This window comes from Salvelinus namaycush, chromosome 5 (genome assembly GCF_016432855.1).
Source record: "Salvelinus namaycush isolate Seneca chromosome 5, SaNama_1.0, whole genome shotgun sequence".
NCBI classification, from domain to species: domain Eukaryota; kingdom Metazoa; phylum Chordata; class Actinopteri; order Salmoniformes; family Salmonidae; genus Salvelinus; species Salvelinus namaycush.
This window is the reverse complement of record NC_052311.1, coordinates 6045728-6066414: the sequence shown is the minus strand read 5'-3', so window position 1 is coordinate 6066414 and position 20687 is coordinate 6045728. Positions and strand designations below refer to the sequence as shown.

At 46.2% G+C, this 20687-nt stretch overlaps 1 protein-coding gene across 1 annotated transcript in view; it reads right to left on the bottom strand.

The window, feature by feature from the left end:
- The window catches only part of LOC120046910 (shootin-1-like), a 29976-nt gene that overhangs the window by 2136 nt on the left and 7153 nt on the right, over window positions 1-20687 (bottom strand). Inside the window, exons 3-14 of the mRNA XM_038992462.1 lie at window positions 14640-14734; window positions 13835-13997; window positions 13256-13353; window positions 10216-10297; window positions 7107-7201; window positions 4698-4844; window positions 4105-4258; window positions 3760-3919; window positions 3576-3649; window positions 3279-3403; window positions 2502-2567; window positions 2037-2169 (exon numbers count right to left, since the gene is read on the bottom strand). Coding sequence (XP_038848390.1) covers window positions 2037-2169; window positions 2502-2567; window positions 3279-3403; window positions 3576-3649; window positions 3760-3919; window positions 4105-4258; window positions 4698-4844; window positions 7107-7201; window positions 10216-10297; window positions 13256-13353; window positions 13835-13997; window positions 14640-14734 — 1392 coding nt within the window. The remainder of the gene's footprint in view (window positions 1-2036; window positions 2170-2501; window positions 2568-3278; window positions 3404-3575; window positions 3650-3759; window positions 3920-4104; window positions 4259-4697; window positions 4845-7106; window positions 7202-10215; window positions 10298-13255; window positions 13354-13834; window positions 13998-14639; window positions 14735-20687) is intronic.

Sequence of the window (20687 nt, the reverse complement as noted above, 5' to 3'; positions counted from 1 at the left end):
CCTAACATCTAACCATAGGTTCAGTACACTGTAGGCCTAACATCTAACCATAGGTTCAGTACACTGTAGGCCTAACATCTAAACGTCCAGTACACTGTAGGCCTAACATCTAACCATAGGTTCAGTACACTGTAGGCCTAACATCTAAACATCCAGTACACTGTAGGCCTAACATCTAACCATAGGTTCAGTACACTGTAGGCCTAACATCTAAACATCCAGTACACTCGGCTGTCCCAGGACATATTCAAAGGCAAAGATATTCTAAGAACTGGATACAAAGACTGCACTGCATCATTCTTATTGAATTCACAACACTGTGAATGTGGCTCACCACTAATGAATAGTGACATCCTGCATGCCCTGGCCTATAGTTTAACGATTAGAGTACTGTATGCATATGATCATGACAGGGTCTATTGAGCCCTCTGGTGGGGAAATGTAGAATAGTCAAGGCTAGAATGTGCATCTCTTTTTCAGCAGGCCGCTCGCATAGTCTGTATATACCCATCAGTGATGGTTGATGTCTTTTAAATGTTTTATGAGCATGAGCCTTATTTCTACTATTTCTGTCAATCATATTCACATCAATAGGTTTAGGCTACTACATGATACTAGAATGTCCCCTATACCCGTCATGAGGTGGCTACAACCTAGCCTATGAATGAAAGTTTACAACGTAGGTGCATAGGTCGAGATAATTTTTTGAGTAATCAAGGTGACAGACAGTGACACATTCAATACCGCCTTGCACACTCTTGCCTGCATCTAAGTTATCCAGGGTGTAATCATTAGTCCAACAGTTGCAAATGAGAGTTTCTATTGGACAAATTCAGGTATGTTTATCCCCGTTTCGTTACGTTTGCTTCCGTTTAAGAAATGTTTTTTCAACATAATCGGCGGAATGAATATACCCCCGATCACACACAAATAGTTCACTTTCATAGCAACCCACATAATAACAGCATGATCAGTTTGCTCATTGTATACATAATTCCTTCTCGCAACTATCTACGCGCTCTCCTCCTCTCACCTATTCCCTTCGCTTGTGGACTTCGGTGCACAACACATAAGCTGTCTGTGACCAGGCAAAAAAAACTTTCCAAGACAAAACTTCATATCATGACCGCTAACCGCTACACACAGCCTACATGGTTGTCACGTCATAGTCACCATAGCTACTAGAACTAACACGTTAGTAAACCCGCTACAATCATGCAGTACAGTGTACAGTCAGCAGCAAGCAGTTTAGCAGATACACCGGGGGGCCCCGGTGGCAATAAATTAATGAAATCAAAAGCTTACCTTGACTTGGAATAGTTCCAGTGTTAGATAGCCAGCTAGCTAACATAGCATCCCTCTCTGTTTGAGATGGGTGTTTGAGTAGGCTAAACTAGCTAGCTGCATTCGATGCTAGCTAAGTAAGTGAAAGTGAAAAAAATATACTTCGAAATATAGCTAGCTCTCTCTCTTGCTCCTTAATTTTTGGAAGGAATTAATTTGTTCAAAACTGTTGTCTTTCTCTCTCTCTGAGTCAACTAGTCACCACATTTTATGCACTGCAGTGCTAGTTAGCTGTATCTTATGCTTTCAGTACTAAATTAATTCTCTGATCCTTTGATTGGGTGGACAACATGTCAGTTCATGCTGCAAGAGCTCCTATAGGTTGGAGTACGTCCTCCGGAAGTTGTCCTAATTACTGTGTACGTCTATGGAAGGGGGTGAGAACCACGAGCCTCCTAGATTTTTTATTGAAGTCAATGTAACCAGAGGAGGACGGAAGCTAGCTGTCCTCCGGCTACACCATGGTGCTACCCTACAGAGTGCTGTTGAGGCTACTGTAGACATTCTTTGCAAAACAGTGTGTTTTAATCAGTTCCTTGGTGACATGAATATATTTTGTATAGTTTTATCTTTGTTTCACTATTTAGATTTTTATGAAATTCACTGAGGAGGATGGTCCTCCTCTGAGGAGACTCTACTGATACCCATTTTAGGAGAATGAAGAAAGCCAAACAGATAAATGGTTTTGCTACCTCCTCCAGAGTCACAGGCCTGTTTACGTCTCCTCCTGAGGATGACCTCCAGCTCGCTGCTGACAGGGCTCTTCCCTGGGGGGGACGGGACCGACTCCTGAGACCCCCGACTGGGACTCTTCTTCACTGTCTCCTGGTGGGTCCAGAAATACAAGATGAAGGAAAAAGGAAACCGCACACTGCTCTTGATAGTATCACCGATATTTAATAAGCTTACGTATCGGCCACACGGCCTTCGTCAGAGCTTTTGTGATTTTTAAAAATTTGCACCCTTATTTTTTTTACATTTGCACCTGGCCCCACCCACATTCGTTCTACACATCGAAGGGGGTTGGGTCCAGAAATACAGACAACATGCTTTACAGTTGGTAACAGGTATAATTATATAACATATATGTTCCATCACTTCTTAAAAGCATATATGAGCTTTTATAATAAGGCTAATAAAATAAAAACACTTCATACCAGAATGCCTTTCAGTTCTTCCATGGCACTCTCCTGTGGCAGCTTTTCTTCCATTACTGAAGGTTTCTAGGGGTTGAGAGAATGGTATTAATCCATCAACTAAGTTAATAAACAGGACATAACACATATTTTCTTTTGTGCTTACACATCGGGCCTGGCAGCTGGTGTTAGCTTTTATTACATAGCTGGTCTATATTAGGGAGAATAGAGGTAAAGCTGGAGGCCATTTTATAGATTTTTCTCCTCGGAGCCTGTAAGTTGTCATGGTGATGGTGTCAATCAATATAAAATAAATGAAATGAAAGCTACAGCCATGTGGTGTCTGTCAGTCTACACTGTGAGGTAATCCATGGGCAATGTTCCACAAGGAGAAAGAGCCCATTCCAAAAGACAAACTGAAGACTGGTTTTAGTAAGAGATTAATAACAGAACTGCTATAATCCATTTCACTCTAGTACCATATGATGTGGATTATCCCTGTGATATGGGGTTTAGCATGTCAGTTTTTTTGTTGGTGATTTTAGGATCCAGAGAGACTTCACTGTCACAAAATTGATGTAAAAGTCAATATACTCACTTTTACGACAACTCTCTTTGGGGAGACAGTCAGTTGATTAGAAAACATGACATGGTTGGAGACAGTCAGTTGATTAGAAAACATGACATGGTTGGAGACAGTCAGTTGATTAGAAAACATGACATGGTTGTAAAAATAAGGGAGGAATCAGTTTGAGTCTATATTTCCACACTTTTCCAAGACAATTATTTAAACAAAACATGAACTGTTGACCTCTTCACCTTAGTGTCTCCTCCCTTGACAGGCCTCAGAACCACTCCATGTTTAATCCTCTCCATCATCTCATTGACTGCCTTCACTTTAACATCTGTACCTCCTTCTGCACCTCCTTCTACAGGACAAGGAGAGAGACAGAGGGTTACATGGACAATATTGTAAAGATGTGTGATTTTAAAATAAGAAATTCCTCAATTATGAAGGATTATTTCAATCATATTCTTGAAATTCTATATTATTCTGACAGGTGCAGATTTGATTCTAAGTGATTTCAAACGTACCAGGAGCTTGCTCTAACTTAGGGGATCCCCCCTTTGAACCCTTGGATGATTTCCTCATGATTGCAATCAGTGAGCTATTGAATGAAGAGTGTAAATTAAAGTATGATTAGACAGATCGGTGGTTAGAGCATTAATTTCTCCCATGCAAGCCTGTACACAACATAATAACAGACTATTGTCTTACCTGAGGGGGTTGCATCGCGATGGGGGAGGGGGTGGAGGAGGGGGAGGGGGTGGTGGTGGGGGTGGAGGGGGCTGGGGAACAGGGGCGGGGGGTGGGGTGATCCCTGGTTTAGGGCCTGGTGAGGGCTCCGTGCTCTTCTGGACCTGCAGCAGCTCTTGCACTAAAGACATAAAAGACAGATGTGTTAGATGAAGCCTGGGTCACCAGTCTTTTAACAGGAGAAGATGGACAACGATCTATTCCACTGGTACTGCTGGAGACGTATTCTTTCACAAAGCTACAGGAATAAAAGCTGTGGTTACCCACAGTGTGATGTGATTGACAGCCCGTAGGTGTCCTCCTCACCTCTTTTCTCTAGGTCACGGTTCTTCTTCTCTACCTCCTGCAGACATCCCTCTGTCTCTCTCTTCTCCTCCTCCATCAGTTCCAGCTGGCTCTGCAGCTCGGCTATCTGCTGTTTCAGAGAGTACTCCTGTAGCTCAGCCTCCAGAGCCTTCACCTACATGGATATGAATGGAGACAACCAGTGTGTTTGAGATCCAGATTGACTATATTTTAGTTGGACTGTGCATAATCACTGATCTATAAATCTTTTTTCACCCGAAATAACTACTCATTATGTGATAAAGATGAGCAATTCTGTTTTTTTAACTTGTTGAAACTCTACGTTTTGGTCTCTAAAGACCTTCAGAGTTTTAAATTCCAAGCACCACAAGGTGAGACCATATAAGAGTGTGTGTTAATGTTCACTCTACAACACCTGGCATGTTGACCAAGAACATGTTGAAGTGCTGTGGAAGAGAAGATTTGTGATTAAACACGTATTGATTTCACCGAAGCCCTTCTGTTGTATCCTCCTTGTTCTTCTGACAACACATCCTCTCCTCTCCCTTGCCGAGGATGGGCATTTTAGAACAAAGCTCTGCAGCTTTACCTACCTTCTGGTGATGCAGCAGTCTCTCCTGCTCCAGAGTCTTGGTAACATTAGCCACGTCCTCCAGAGCCATGATCAGCTGCAGGCTGGGGTCAGCGTTCTGCAGCAGGATCATACTCTGTCTGTTAGCCTCTTTCTGCTTCACCAACATCTGGAGGAGGAGAGAGAAGGAGGGGAGGAGGGAAGGAAGGAGGGGAGGGGAGGAGGGAAAGAGAACAGGAGAAAGGTAGAGGAGGGAGTGAGAGGGTGTTTTAAAAGAAAAGAGACCCAGGTTCTCCAGATATGGAAGCATTAGACTGTAGCATGAAGCAGGATATGTAAGCATTAGACTGTAGCATGAAGCAGGATATGGAAGCATTAGACTGTAGCATGAAGCAGGATATGGAAGCATTAGACTGTAGCATGAAGAAGGATATGGAGGCATTAGACTGTAGCATGAAGCAGGATATGTAAGCATTAGACTGTAGCATGAAGCAGGATATGGAAGCATTAGACTGTAGCATGAAGCAGGATATGGAGGCATTAGACTGTAGCATGAAGCAGGATAGGGAAGCATTAGACTGTAGCATGAAGCAGGATATGGAGGCATTAGACTGTAGCATGAAGCAGGATATGGAGGCATTAGACTGTAGCATGAAGCAGGATATGGAGGCATTAGACTGTAGCATGAAGCAGGATATGGAAGCATTAGACTGTAGCATGAAGCAGGATATAGAAACATTAGACTGTAGCATGAAGCAAGATATGGAGCCATTAGACTGTAGCATGAAGCAGGATATGGAAGCATTAGACTGTAGCATGAAGCAGGATATGGAAGCATTAGACTGTAGCATGAAGCAGGATATGGAGGCATTAGACTGTAGCATGAAGCAGGATATGGAGGCATTAGACTGTAGCATGAAGCAGGATATGGAGGCATTAGACTGTAGCATGAAGCAGGATATGGAAGCATTAGACTGTAGCATGAAGCAGGATATGGAAGCATTAGACTGTAGCATGAAGCAGGATATGGAGGCATTAGACTGTAGCATGAAGCAGGATATGGAAGCATTAGACTGTAGCATGAAGCAGGATATGGAAGCATTAGACTGTAGCATGAAGCAGGATATGGAAGCATTAGACTGTAGCATGAAGCAGGATATAGAAGCATTAGACTGTAGCATGAAGCAGGATATAGAAGCATTAGACTGTAGCATGAAGCAGGATATGGAAGCATTAGACTGTAGCATGAAGCAGGATATGGAGCCATTAGACTGTAGCATGAAGCAGGATATGGAAGCATTAGACTGTAGCATGAAGCAGGATATGGAGGCATTAGACTGTAGCATGAAGCAGGATATGGAAGCATTAGACTGTAGCATGAAGCAGGATATGGAAGCATTAGACTGTAGCATGAAGCAGGATATGGAAGAGTTAGACTGTAGCATGAAGCAGGTAGTAAGCAGGCGTTGTTTTTATCTAAATGGTCTACAACAACCACAGCCAGCCTTCTCCAGAGAACCCCCTCTCCCTCTCCAGCCTCAGGCCAAGCAGCGTAACAGATAACAGTACACCACAGCCAGCATTCTCCAGAGAACCCCCTCTCCCTCTCCAGCCTCAGGCCAAGCAGCGTAACAGATAACAGTACACCACAGCCAGCATTCTCCAGAGAACCCCCTCTCCCTCTCCAGCCTCAGGCCAAGCAGCGTAACAGATAACAGTACACCACAGCCAGCATTCTCCAGAGAACCCCCTCTAACCTCTCCAGCCTCAGGCCAAGCAGCGTAACAGATAACAGTACACCACAGCCAGCATTCTCCAGAGAACCCCCTCTCCCTCTCCAGCCTCAGGCCAAGCAGCGTAACAGATAACAGTACACCACAGCCAGCATTCTCCAGAGAACCCCCTCTCCCTCTCCAGCCTCAGGCCAAGCAGCGTAACAGATAACAGTACACCACAGCCAGCATTCTCCAGAGAACCCCCTCTCCCTCTCCAGCCTCAGGCCAAGCAGCGTAACAGATAACAGTACACCACAGCCAGCATTCCCCAGACTAGGACTCGTGCTGCTGTCAGTCCCCAGACTAGGACTAATACTGCTGCTCAGTCCCCAGACTAGGACTCGTACTGCTGCTCAGTCCCCAGACTAGGACTCGTACTGCTGCTCAGTCCCCAGACTAGGACTAGTACTGCTGCTCAATCCCCAGACTAGGACTAGTGCTGCTGCTCAGTCCCCAGACTAGGACTAGTATTGCTGCTGTTCCTCAGTCCCCAGACTAGGACTACTACTGCTCCTCAGACTAGCCTGTCTGTCTGTCTGTCTGTCTGTCTGTCTGTCTGTCTGTCTGTCTGTCTGTCTGTCTGTCTGTCTGTCTGTCTGTCTGTCTGTCTGTCTGTCTGTCTGTCTGTCTGTCTGTCTGTCTGTCTGTCTGTCTACCTCGTGGGCGTAGGTCTCAGCCTTCACCCTCAGGCTCTGCTCCAAATCCAGCTGCTCCTTCATCTCCTCATACTCTGTAGTAGCCATCACAGACACTGAAGAGAGAGAGAGAGAGAGAGAGAGAGAGAGAGAGAGAGAGAGAGACAGAGAGACAGAGAGACAGAGAGAAAGACAGAGAGAGACAGAGAGACAGGGAGAGAGAAGAGAGAGAGAGAGAGAGAGAGAGAGAGAGAGAGAGAGAGAGAGAGAGAGGGGAATTGAGGCATAACAACAGTAAAACACTAAAACACAGGCACTTGAGAAGGATGGGTCTAATTGAATTATCTAGCGCATAAAGCCTGAACCTGTTTACAGACCACTGTCTCTCTACCACGATGATGTCTCTCTACCATGATGATGTCTCTCTACCATGATGATGTCTCTCTACCATGATGATGTCTCTACCACGATGATGTCTCTACCACGATGATGTCTCTCTACCATGATGATGTCTCTCTACCATGATGATGTCTCTACCATGATGATGTCTCTCTACCACGATGATGTCTCTACCATGATGATGTCTCTCTACCATGATGATGTCTCTCTACCATGATGATGTCTCTACCACGATGATGTCTCTACCACGATGATGTCTCTCTACCATGATGATGTCTCTCTACCATGATGATGTCTCTACCATGATGATGTCTCTCTACCACGATGATGTCTCTACCATGATGATGTCTCTCTACCATGATGATGTCTCTCTACCATGATGATGTCTCTCTACCATGATGATGTCTCTCTACCATGATGATGTCTCTCTACCATGATGATGTCTCTCTACCATGATGATGTCTCTCTACCATGATGATGTCTCTCTACCATGATGATGTCTCTCTACCACGATGATGTCTCTCTACCATGATGATGTCTCTCTACCACGATGATGTCTCTCTACCATGATGATGTCTCTCTACCATGATGATGTCTCTACCATGATGATGTCTCTCTACCACGATGATGTCTCTCTACCATGATGATGTCTCTCTACCATGATGATGTCTCTACCATGATGATGTCTCTACCATGATGATGTCTCTCTACCATGATGATGTCTCTCTACCACGATGATGTCTCTCTACCATGATGATGTCTCTCTACCATGATGATGTCTCTCTACCACGATGATGTCTCTCTACCATGATGATGTCTCTCTACCATGATGATGTCTCTCTACCATGATGATGTCTCTCTACCATGATGATGTCTCTCTACCATGATGATGTCTCTCTACCATGATGATGTCTCTCTACCATGATGATGTCTCTCTACCATGATGATGTCTCTCTACCATGATGATGTCTCTCTACCATGATGATGTCTCTCTACCATGATGATGTCTCTCTACCACGATGATGTCTCTCTACCATGATGATGTCTCTCTACCATGATGATGTCTCTCTACCATGATGATGTCTCTCTACCATGATGATGTCTCTCTACCACGATGATGTCTCTCTACCACGATGATGTCTCTCTACCATGATGATGTCTCTCTACCATGATGATGTCTCTCTACCACGATGATGTCTCTACCACGATGATGTCTCTACCACGATGATGTCTCTCTACCATGATGATGTCTCTCTACCATGATGATGTCTCTCTACCATGATGATGTCTCTCTACCACGATGATGTCTCTACCACGATGATGTCTCTCTACCATGATGATGTCTCTACCACGATGATGTCTCTCTACCATGATGATGTCTCTCTACCACGATGATGTCTCTCTACCATGATGATGTCTCTCTACCATGATGATGTCTCTCTACCATGATGATGTCTCTACCACGATGATGTCTCTACCACGATGATGTCTCTCTACCATGATGATGTCTCTCTACCATGATGATGTCTCTCTACCATGATGATGTCTCTACCACGATGATGTCTCTACCACGATGATGTCTCTCTACCATGATGATGTCTCTCTACCATGATGATGTCTCTACCACGATGATGTCTCTACCACGATGATGTCTCTCTACCATGATGATGTCTCTCTACCATGATGATGTCTCTACCACGATGATGTCTCTCTACCATGATGATGTCTCTCTACCATGATGATGTCTCTACCACGATGATGTCTCTACCACGATGATGTCTCTCTACCACGATGATGTCTCTCTACCACGATGATGTCTCTCTACCACGATGATGTCTCTCTACCACAATGATGTCTCTCTACCACGATGATGTCTCTCTACCACAATGATGTCTCTCTACCATGATGATGTCTCTCTACCATGATGATGTCTCTACCACGATGATGTCTCTCTACCACGATGATGTCTCTCTACCATGATGATGTCTCTACCACGATGATGTCTCTACCACGATGATGTCTCTCTACCACGATGATGTCTCTCTACCACGATGATGTCTCTCTACCACGATGATGTCTCTCTACCACAATGATGTCTCTCTACCATGATGATGTCTCTCTACCACGATGATGTCTCTCTACCATGATGATGTCTCTCTACCATGATGATGTCTCTCTACCATGATGATGTCTCTCTACCATGATGATGTCTCTCTACCATGATGATGTCTCTCTACCATGATGATGTCTCTCTACCATGATGATGTCTCTCTACCATGATGATGTCTCTACCACGATGATGTCTCTCTACCATGATGATGTCTCTCTACCACGATGATGTCTCTCTACCATGATGATGTCTCTCTACCACGATGATGTCTCTCTACCATGATGATGTCTCTCTACCATGATGATGTCTCTACCATGATGATGTCTCTACCACGATGATGTCTCTACCATGATGATGTCTCTACCACGATGATGTCTCTACCACGATGATGTCTCTACCATGATGATGTCTCTACCATGATGATGTCTCTCTACCATGATGATGTCTCTCTACCACGATGATGTCTCTCTACCACGATGATGTCTCTCTACCATGATGATGTCTCTCTACCACGATGATGTCTCTACCACGATGATGTCTCTGAAGGGAATAGGAAGATTGTGTAGCAGTAGCCTTGACAGTTGAGTAAGGATGGTGAGATGGGAGTATCATGTCACTCACCTCTATTGAACCTCTTGATGGTCTTGCTTTGCTGCTCTGTGGTTTTGTGAAGCTCCTTCATTTCAGCTTGCTCCTTCTCAGCCTACAGAAACATTTCAAACAGAGCAGAAAGGCTGGTAAAACATGAACAATCAAGGTCTATGGTGCGTCAACATGACTGAGAATATAATATACTGTATACTCAGTGCATTTGGGAAAGTATTCAGAACCCTTGACTTATTTCAAATTTTGTTACGTTACAGCCTTATTCTAAAATCTTTTTTTTCTCATACATCTAAACACAATACCCCCATAATGACAAAGAAAAAAATGTTTTTTAGAGATTTTTGCACATTTATTAAAATTAAAAAACATAAATAGTTTGTTTCCAAAAGTATTCAGACCCTTTGCTATGAGACTCGAAATTTGGTTCAGGTGCATCCTGTTTCCATTGATCATCCTTGAGATGTTTCCACAACATGATTGGAGTCCACCTGTGGTAAATTCAATTGATTGGACCCGTGTGGCTCAGTTGGTAGAGCATGGCGCTTGCAACGCCAGGGTTGTGGGTTCAATTCCCACGGGGGGACCAGGGTTCAATTCCCACGGGGGGACCAGGATGAATATGTATGAACTTTCCAATTTGTAAGTCGCTCTGGATAAGCGTCTGCTAAATGACTTAAATGTAAATGTAAATTGGACATGATGTGGAAAGGCACACAAGTGTCTATATCAGGTCCCACAGTTGACAGTGTATGTCAGAGCAAAAACCAAGCCATGAGGTCAAAGGAATTGTTCATAGAGCCCGGAGACAGGATTGTGTCGAGGAACAGATCTGGGGAAGGGTACCAAAACATTTCTGCAGCATTGAAGGTCCCCAAGAACACAGTGGCCTCCATCATTCTTAAATGGTAGAAGTTTGGAACAACCAAGACTCTTCCTAGAGCTGGCCGCCCGGCCAAACTGAGCAATCGGGGGAGAAGGGCCTTGGTCAGGGAGGTGATCACTCTGACAGAGGTCTAGAGTTTCTCTGTGGAGATGGGAGAACCTTCCAGAAGGTCAACCATCTCTGCAGCACTCTACCAATCAGTTCTTTATGGTAGAGTGGCCAGACAGACCTAAAAACAGCTGTGCAGCGACGCTCCCCATCCAACCTGACAGAGCTTGAGGGGATCTGCAGAGAAGAATGGGAGAAACTAAAATACTGGTGTGCCAAGCTTGTAGTGTCATACCTGAGAAGACTCGAAGCTGTAATGCTGAAGGTGCTTCAACAAAGTACTGAGTAAAGGGTCTGAATACTTATGTAAATGTCATATTTCAGTTTTGTATTCTTTATAAATTAGTAAACATTTCTACAAACATGTTTTTGCTTTGTCATTATGGGGTATTGTGAGGGGGAAAAAACTATTTAATCCATTTTAGAATAAGGCTGTAACATAACAAAATGTGGAAAACGTACATTATTTTGGTGATTGACAATAAATAAAAATGTGGATTGGATTAATGACATCTATTATAATCAACAGAGATTCGTGAAAATCTGGGGAGGGGTTCTCTGACCAATTATCCTCCACCTCCCTCATGACCTGGTAAAATAGACTGACTCTCGATATGTTATTGGCAGAAAAGGGCGGGGTATGTAGAATGATTGGGGTTCATTGCTGTACGTTTATTTTTTAATAACACAGCTCCAGACGGATCAGTGACCAAGGCCCTGGCTGGTTTAACCACATTAGCCCACGAATTAGCAGAGAACTCTGGGGTGGATAATTCTCTAACCAATTGGTTTGATAGTATGTTTGGGAAATGGAAAAATGTCATAATCACTGTGTTGTGGGCAACTTTCACCTGTATGAGTGTGTTGGTTCTGTGTGGATGTTGTTTGGTCCCATGTGTGAGAGGTTTGATCACCAGGACTCTAGAGAGATGACGCAACAGATGGTGAAATATGGACCGATTCCGAGCTCCGACCAGTGGGATGACGAATACAGGCTTTCAGGCCTAGGAGATGGCTCCTTTTCTTTTAACCACGAGGAGCCCATGTTTAACGAGACCATTTTTAATATTTAGACTGTTTTTTAATGAAGATTATGATGAAAATCCTGATAAGAAGGGTCATAATTGGATGTAGGACAGTCATTGATGAGTATCGAATGTAAATACATGTATTGGTTTGGTTTATTCTTGTATAACATTTATGTTTCCATATAGTGTTTGATGTATCAGTGTGTATTATTTAGTCATTAAGGGTGGATTGATAAAATAATGTACACGTTTAGAGATAATGATTAAATAATTCTACCCTGAAACTTAACCATTAGGGATTATAGTTTATGTAGCATGTAGAAGGAATAATTCAAGTATTAAACATAAATCCAACTAGGTTGGACTGGGAGTGAGATAAATGTGTGTGTATGTGTGTGCCCTAAGAAAATACCGAGAACAATTAAACTGTGTTTGAACCGACCTGGCTAGAACTCTGAGAAATTTATGATAGGACAGGGAGTACTTCACTACCCAGTGTGTACTTCTCTTTTCCCTAATCTCGGGGGAATGGAACTGTCGGCTGGGTAGTGATACACAGTGGTGAGAACTATGGAGAAGGATAAAACTCACCTACTGTTTGTGTGTATGTATGTGCGTAGGATATCTACTGTTTGTGTGAAAGTATGTGCGTAAGTAAGGAGCAAGTATAAAATGGATGTTTTTGTATAATGGACTGGAGTACTCTCGTGAATAAACATTTTGACTATTGTAAGCTGGGACTCTCGTCTGTTTCATTCAACCAGAATCTTACAAACTCTGGGTTGCAGACTGAGTAGATTAATTGAAGTTTATGAACATTGATAACGAAATTCTCATAACACGAATGCACTGGGAAAAAAGATGAGACTATCTGAACAGAGATATTCTGCATTCACGCTCATATAATAGAATACAAGTCCTCTCACCAGCCCTCAGAATCCCACCCCAAACAGACAGAGAAAAGTTCTGTGCTTGTCTGAGACAGACCTCCTGTGAGAGGTATTGATTACCAGGCCTGGTAGTTGGTAGTACCCACCAGGATGGATAGCTCTTCAATCTGTCTCTGCTGCTCCTGAAGCTGACAGGCAAGTCTCTTTTTCTCCTCCAGCAGACTGCTCACTGTCTCCTGCAGCTCTGGAGGGGAAGAAAGAGGTTCCTGGGTGACACTACGTGATGACATCTCTTCACTACTAAGATTCTAGCATATAGCTCTATTACTCTGACATCTCTTCACTACTAAGATTCTAACATATAGCTCTATTACTCTGACATTTTAACATGGTTTATCTTGTTACTGGAAATACCATTATTTCCAGGTGAATCCTAACATGCTGTAAAGGCACAACATAATTTCATTGCAGTCAGTCCATTACCCTGTCAAGACTAATCAAGACAAAGGATCTGATATAGCGTTGACCTGCTGTTGGTACTAGCTGTACGGGTCAGGCCTGTGTGTCTGTCTGTGTACGGGTCTGGTAGCTACCTGGTACTGTCTATGTATGGGTCTGATAGGTACCTGGTACTGTCTGTGTACGGGTCTGGTAGCTACCTGGTACTGTCTGTGTACGGGTCTGGTAGGTACCTGGTACTGTCTGTGTACGGGTCTGGTAGGTACCTTTAACCTGCTGTTGGTACTGGCTGTACGGGTCAGGGCTGGTGTCCTGTGTGTCCGTCTCCTCTTCCAGAGGCATGCAGTCTGTGATACTAGGTAGCATCTCATCCAGACAGGGTCGAGACGACAGGCTCAGATACTTCAGCTTCCTGTTCTCACTGTTCAACTGGGGGACAAACAACACACACTGGATTATATGTGATAAAGACAAATGATATAAAGCTGATAACAGAGGTCGATAGCACACATCAAAATACACTGATTTGGCATGTTGATTGTTTGTGATATTGTAAAACATCAGAGGCTTATGGAAATAAACATTATGCACACAAGCCTATACAAATAACCAACATTCTAATGATCTCTAGTCTAGATCCATTTAACCACCTCGCAGTGTCAGTCTCTTACCTTGGTGGCAAGGGCCTCAACTACTAAGTCAAGCAGTGTCAGTCTCTTACCTTGGTGGCAAGGGCCTCAACTACTAAGTCAAGCAGTATCAGTCTCTTACCTTGGTGGCAAGGGCCGCAACTACTAAGTCAAGCAGTATCAGTCTCTTACCTTGGTGGCAAGGGCCTCAACTACTAAGTCAAGCAGTATCAGTCTCTTACCTTGGTGGCAAGGGCCTCAACTACTAAGTCAAGCAGTGTCAGTCTCTTACCTTGGTGGCAAGGGCCTCAACTACTAAGTCAAGCAGTATCAGTCTCTTACCTTGGTGGCAAGGGCCGCAACTACTAAGTCAAGCAGTATCAGTCTCTTACCTTGGTGGCAAGGGCCTCAACTACTAAGTCAAGCAGTATCAGTCTCTTACCTTGGTGGCAAGGGCCTCAGCATTTTCTCTGCAGGATTTTTCTATCTCCAGCTGCGTCTGCAGAACGCTCACCTCCTCGATCACCATTTGGGAAACTGGAATACAAAAAACATTACATTACAGTTAGTTTTATTGTTTTATGGTACGGTTTGACTCCTATTTTAAATAATGAATGAATGACTGAATGGGGGACAATATGTCTATTGTGTTTCTATATTTCCCCTTTGATCTATTCAGTTTCCCTCTATTTCCCCTTCTCCCTATTGAGCTATTCAGTTTCCCTCTATTTCCCCTTCTCCCTATTGAGCTATTCAGTTTCCCACTATTTCCCCTTCTCCCTATTGAGCTATTCAGTTTCCCACTATTTCCCCTTCTCCCTATTGAACGATTCAGTTTCCCACTATTTCCCCTTCTCTGTCACGTCCTGACCATAGTTCTTATGTGTTTTGCTTGTTTAGTGTTGGTCAGGACGTGAGCTGGGTGGGAATTCTATGTTGTGTGTCTAGTTTGTCTGTTTCTGTGTCCAGCCTAATATGGTTCTCAATCAGAGACAGCTGTCAATCGTTGTCCCTGATTGAGAATCATATATAGCTGGCTTGTTTTGTGTTGGGGATTGTGGGTGGTTGTTTCCTGTCTCTGTGTTTGTGGTCTGCACCAGATAGGTCTGTATCGGTTTACCACTTTTGTTATTTTGTATTTGTTTAGTGTTCACAGTAGTTTTGTTAATTAAACATGTTGAGCACTGGCTACGCTGCGTGTTGGTCCAATCCCTGTTTCACCCCCTCTTCTAGTGAAGAGAGGGAAGGCCGCCGTTACAGAACCACCCACCAATCTCGGACCAAGCAGCGTAGCAACGGGCAGCAGCGGCAGCAGCAGCAGCAGCGGGACCAGGAGAAATGGACATGGGAGGACGAGCTGGACGGAAAAGGACCCTGGGCAGAGCCAGAGGAGTATCGCCGCCCCAAAGCAGAGCTGGAGGCAGCAAAAGCAGAGAGGCGGCGTTTCGAGGAGCTAGCTCGGCAGCAGGAGCCGGATCTGGGTTACACCACTTGGGAGGAAATAGACAGGTGGTCGGTTGACCCAGGGAGAGTGCCGGAGCCCGCCTGGGATTCGATGGAGCAATGTGCAGAGGGATACCGGCGAATGAGGTTAGCACGACGACGCGGTAAGAAGCCCGTGAAGAAACCCCAAAAATTTATTGGGGGGGGGGGGCTAAAGGATAGTGTGGCGAAGTCAGGTAGGAGACCTGCGCCCACTTCCCATGCTTACCGTGGAGAGCGGGAGTACGGGCAGACACCGTGTTATGCGGAAGAGCGCACGGTGTCTCCTGTACGTGTGCATAGCCCGGTGCGGGTTATTCCACCTCCCCGCACTGGCCGGGCTAAATTGAGCATTGAGCCAAGTGCCATGAAGCCGGCTCAACATATCTGGCCTCCAGTACGTCTCCTCGGGCCGGTGTACATGGCACCAGCCTTACGCATGGCACTTGGTTCGCCGGTTCGCCTACACAGCCCAGTGCGGGTTATTCCACCTCCCCACATTGGTCGGGCTACGGGGAGCATTCAACCAGGTAAGGTTGGGCAGGCTCAGTGCTCAAGGGAGCCAGTACGCCTGCACGGTCCGGTATATCCGGCGCCACCTTCCCGCCCCAGCCCAGTACCATCAGTGCCTACACCACGCACTAGGCTTCCTGTGCGTCTCCAGAGCCCTGTTCCTCCTCCACGCACTCTCCCTGTGGTGCGTGTCTCCAGCCCAGTACCTCCAGTTCCGGCAACACGCACCAAGCCTCCTGTGCGTCTCCAGAGCCCTGTACGCACTGTTCCTTCTCCCCGCACTCGCCCTGAGGTGCGTGCCCTCAGTCCGCTACCACCAGTTCCGGCACCACGCACCAGGCCTATAGTGCGCATCGAGAGTCCAGTGTGCCCTGTTCCTGCTCCCCGCACTAGCCTTGAGGTGCGTGTCTCCAGTCCGGTACCACCAGTTCCGGCACCACGCACCAGGCCTACTGTGCGCCTCAGCAGGTCAGAGTCGGTCGTCTGTCCAACGCCGCCTGCACTGCTCGTCTGCTCAACGCCGCCTGCACTGCTCGTCTGCCCAGCGCCGTCTGAGCTGCCTGCCTGCCCAGCGCCGTCTGAGCCATCCGTCTGCCCAGCGCCGTCTGAGCCATCCGTCTGCCCAGCGCCGTCTGAGCCATCCGTCTGCCCAGCGCCGTCTGAGCCATCCGTCTGCCCAGCGCCGTCTGAGCCATCCGTCTGCCCAGCGCCATCTGAGCCATCCGTCTGCCCAGCGCCGTCTGAGCCGTTCGTCAGTCAGGAGCCGCCAGAGCCGCCAGCCAGTCAGGAGCCGCCAGAGCCGCCAGCCAGTCAGGAGCCGCCAGAGCCGCCAGCCAGTCAGTCAGGAGCCGCCAGAGCCGCCAGCCAGTCAGTCAGGAGCCGCCAGAGCCGCCAGCCAGTCAGGAGCCGCCAGAGCCGCCAGCCAGTCAGGAGCCGCCAGAGCCGCTAGCCAGTCAGGAGCCGCCAGAGCCGCCAGCCAGTCAGGAGCCGCCAGAGCCGCCAGCCAGTCAGGAGCCGCCAGAGCCGCCAGCCAGTCAGGAGCCGCCAGAGCCGCCAGCCAGTCAGGAGCCGCCAGAGCCGCCAGCCAGTCAGGAGCCGCCAGAGCCGCCAGCCAGTCAGGAGCCGCCAGAGCCGCCAGCCAGTCAGGAGCCGCCAGAGCCGCCAGCCAGTCAGGAGCCGCCAGAGCCGCCAGCCAGTCAGGAGCCGCCAGAGCCGCCAGCCAGTCAGGAGCCGCCAGAGCCGCCCGCCAGTCATGAGCCGCCCGCCAGTCATGAGCCGCCCGCCAGTCATGAGCCGCCCGCCAGTCATGAGCCGCCCGCCAGTCATGAGCCGCCCGCCAGTCATGAGCCGCCCTCCAGTCATGAGCCGCCCTCCAGTCATGAGCCGCCTCTCTGTCCTGAGCCGCCTCTCTGTCCTGAGCCGCCTCTCTGTCCTGAGCCGCCTCTCTGTCCTGAGCCGCCTCTCTGTCCTGAGCCACCTCTCTGTCCTGAGCTACCTCTCTGTCCTGAGCTACCTCTCTGTCCTGAGCTACCTCTCTGTCCTGAGCTACCTCTCTGTCCTGAGCTACCTCTCTGTCCTGAGCTGTCTCCTAAATCATGTGGGGGCCTTGGGGAGGATTCCTAGGCCAAGGTCGGGGGCGAGGGTCGCCACTCAAAGGACGCTAAGGAGGGGGACAAAGACAGTGGTGGAGTGGTGTCCTCGTCCACCGCCGGCGCCGCCACCGCGGACAGATGCCCACCCAGACCCTCCCCTTGAGTTTTAGGGGTGCGTTCGGAGTCCGCACCTCGGGGGGGGGGGGGAGGGGGGTACTGTCACGTCCTGACCATAGTTCTTATGTGTTTTGCTTGTTTAGTGTTGGTCAGGACGTGAGCTGGGTGGGAATTCTATGTTGTGTGTCTAGTTTGTCTGTTTCTGTGTCCAGCCTAATATGGTTCTCAATCAGAGACAGCTGTCAATCGTTGTCCCTGATTGAGAATCATATATAGGTGGCTTGTTTTGTGTTGGGGATTGTGGGTGGTTGTTTCCTGTCTCTGTGTTTGTGGTCTGCACCAGATAGGTCTGTATCGGTTTGCCACTTTTGTTATTTTGTATTTGTTTAGTGTTCACAGAAGTTTTGTTAATTAAACATGTTGAGCACTGGCTACGCTGCGTGTTGGTCCGATCCCTGTTTCACCCCCTCTTCTAGTGAAGAGAGGGAAGGCCGCCGTTACATTCTCCCTATTGAACGATTCAGTTTCCCTCTATTTCTCCATATTGAGCTATTCAGTTTCCCTCTATTTCCCCTTCTCCTTATTGAGCTATTCAGTTTCCCACTATTTCCCCTTCTCCTTATTGAGCTATTCAGTTTCCCACTATTTCCCCTTCTCCCTATTGAGCTATTCAGTTTCCCACTATTTCCCCTTCTCCCTATTGAATGATTCAGTTTCCCACTATTTCCCCTTCTCCCTATTGAACGATTCAGTTTCCCTCTATTTCTCCATATTGATCTATTCAGTTTCCCACTATTTCCCCTTCTCCCTATTGAATGATTCAGTTTCCCTCTATTTCCCCTTCTCCCTATTGAATGATTCAGTTTCCCACTATTCCCCCTTCTCTCTATTGAACGATTCAGTTTCCCTCTATTTCTCCATATTGATCTATTCAGTTTCCCTCTGGCGACAGACAGAACTGTAGCAGGGTCCATGTGACATTCTGATGTAACCAGATTATGTTGCATTGGAGACCAGGAAGGCTCTGGCCCTTTATAGTCATTTATTAGTATTTACTCTAGCTACTAAATACTCTACAATCACATTAACTAAGGTCCATGTGGTTCCACTGAACATTTAAGCTTATCCTGAATTTGTGGTTATTTTTGTTTCAAAACATAAGGCTACAGTACTTAAAATGTTCTTAAAATTTTCACGGGCAAATTAGATTGGGTGCTGCTGTTGAAAGGAAAAGAGGTGCAATCATTCTCCCATTTGCACACAATCATTGCATATTGGCACACTCACTACACTCACAACACCCCAGATAGCCATAATTTGTTAATTATTGAAATGCTACCCAAACAATGCTCCCTGTAAAACTGCTCGTGTGCAGGACTGCAGTGCAGAATTAATATCAGCCAGAGCAGAGAAGCACGAGATGGAGGTTCACTCAACTTTCTACAGTTTTCCCCCATTAGTTAACACTATCGACGTTTCCCTCTACTGTGGGAATTGTGATCGAATCAACGCAGTGTTAAACCACTTTCAATGTAACATCCCGAAACAGAGAGCATCGGAGTAGGATTCTATTACATTGACCAGGCACGACCCATACTCTACCAGACCGGTGCGCCATATCCAATCAGACCTGCATTATCCTTATACTGTATGCAAATAGACCATTTCCACGTATGAATCTGTGCCATTCACTTCGAACTGGACAATGTTAAGGCTATACAGTATGAGCGGTTGTGAGAAGATGCGCTTGTTTTGAGATCAAAGTGAGAGTTTCATATAGCCACGTGTGTACATTTTGTTCATATCTTTTTGCTAGTTAGTGGGTTATTAGCCCAATTATAGCTAATTTCTAGTCGGAAATGGGGGAGTGGTTGCTTCCTACAAGAGCACAAAACGTATTTATAGCCGTCTTTGAAAAACTAGTCAGGTAAAGAGCTTTTTTTTCTGTTTTAAAGGTGGAGTGTTGTATTTTCAGACGAGTAGCCAATAGGCAGAGGGTAGCATAATTTGTCTGATTCTCTGTAGTAATGTATGGGAATAATTATATTTTGTTTCTTGCATCAAACCAACACAACATTTTCAGTCACCTCCTTGTCTGAAGGACAAGTGGATAAGCCCTGCATGTTTTTTTCAAAAGTCTCATGGAATGTAGGCCTACATTGAACACCACACATTGGCTGCTACTGCAGGCTGAGCATCCGCTGTGATTATTCATGTGCTATATTGTTCCGTTGCAAAAAAACACAACATTTTAATGCAATATTCAACATGTTAAAGCTTATTCATTCACTTGCTTTAATGCCTTCTGAACACACATGCCTCTGCATATTATCCCCAGCTTGATTACACCGTTTTTACAAAGCAGTAGGTCGATCCTAACCCTGGTGTCTGACACTGAGCATGCATGAGTCCCTGAGAATTCTGGGAAAGGGGATAGGTGATTATGCTTGTTATCACACTTAGGAGCAGATGGAAAGTTCTGCAGCACACACACATGACGACAGGCTGATCTCTATAGCTGTCCCACGGTTAAACTACTCCTCTCTGACTCGCTGGATAGTGGATCTCCACATGAGACTAGTGGAAGAGCAGAGCTGGAGGGGCTGTGTGTCTGTATTGTGGTAGAGATTCTAGGTCAATAACTCCTCTATGCTCAATGCTCCATGAGCTGAATGTTGCCTCCAAAAAAACCTGCCTTTAACATGGTGTCATATACTCTGTAGAGGAGCGCTGAGGAAGGCAGTGGCTGTGTACCAAATGGCACCCTATTCCTTACATAGCGCACT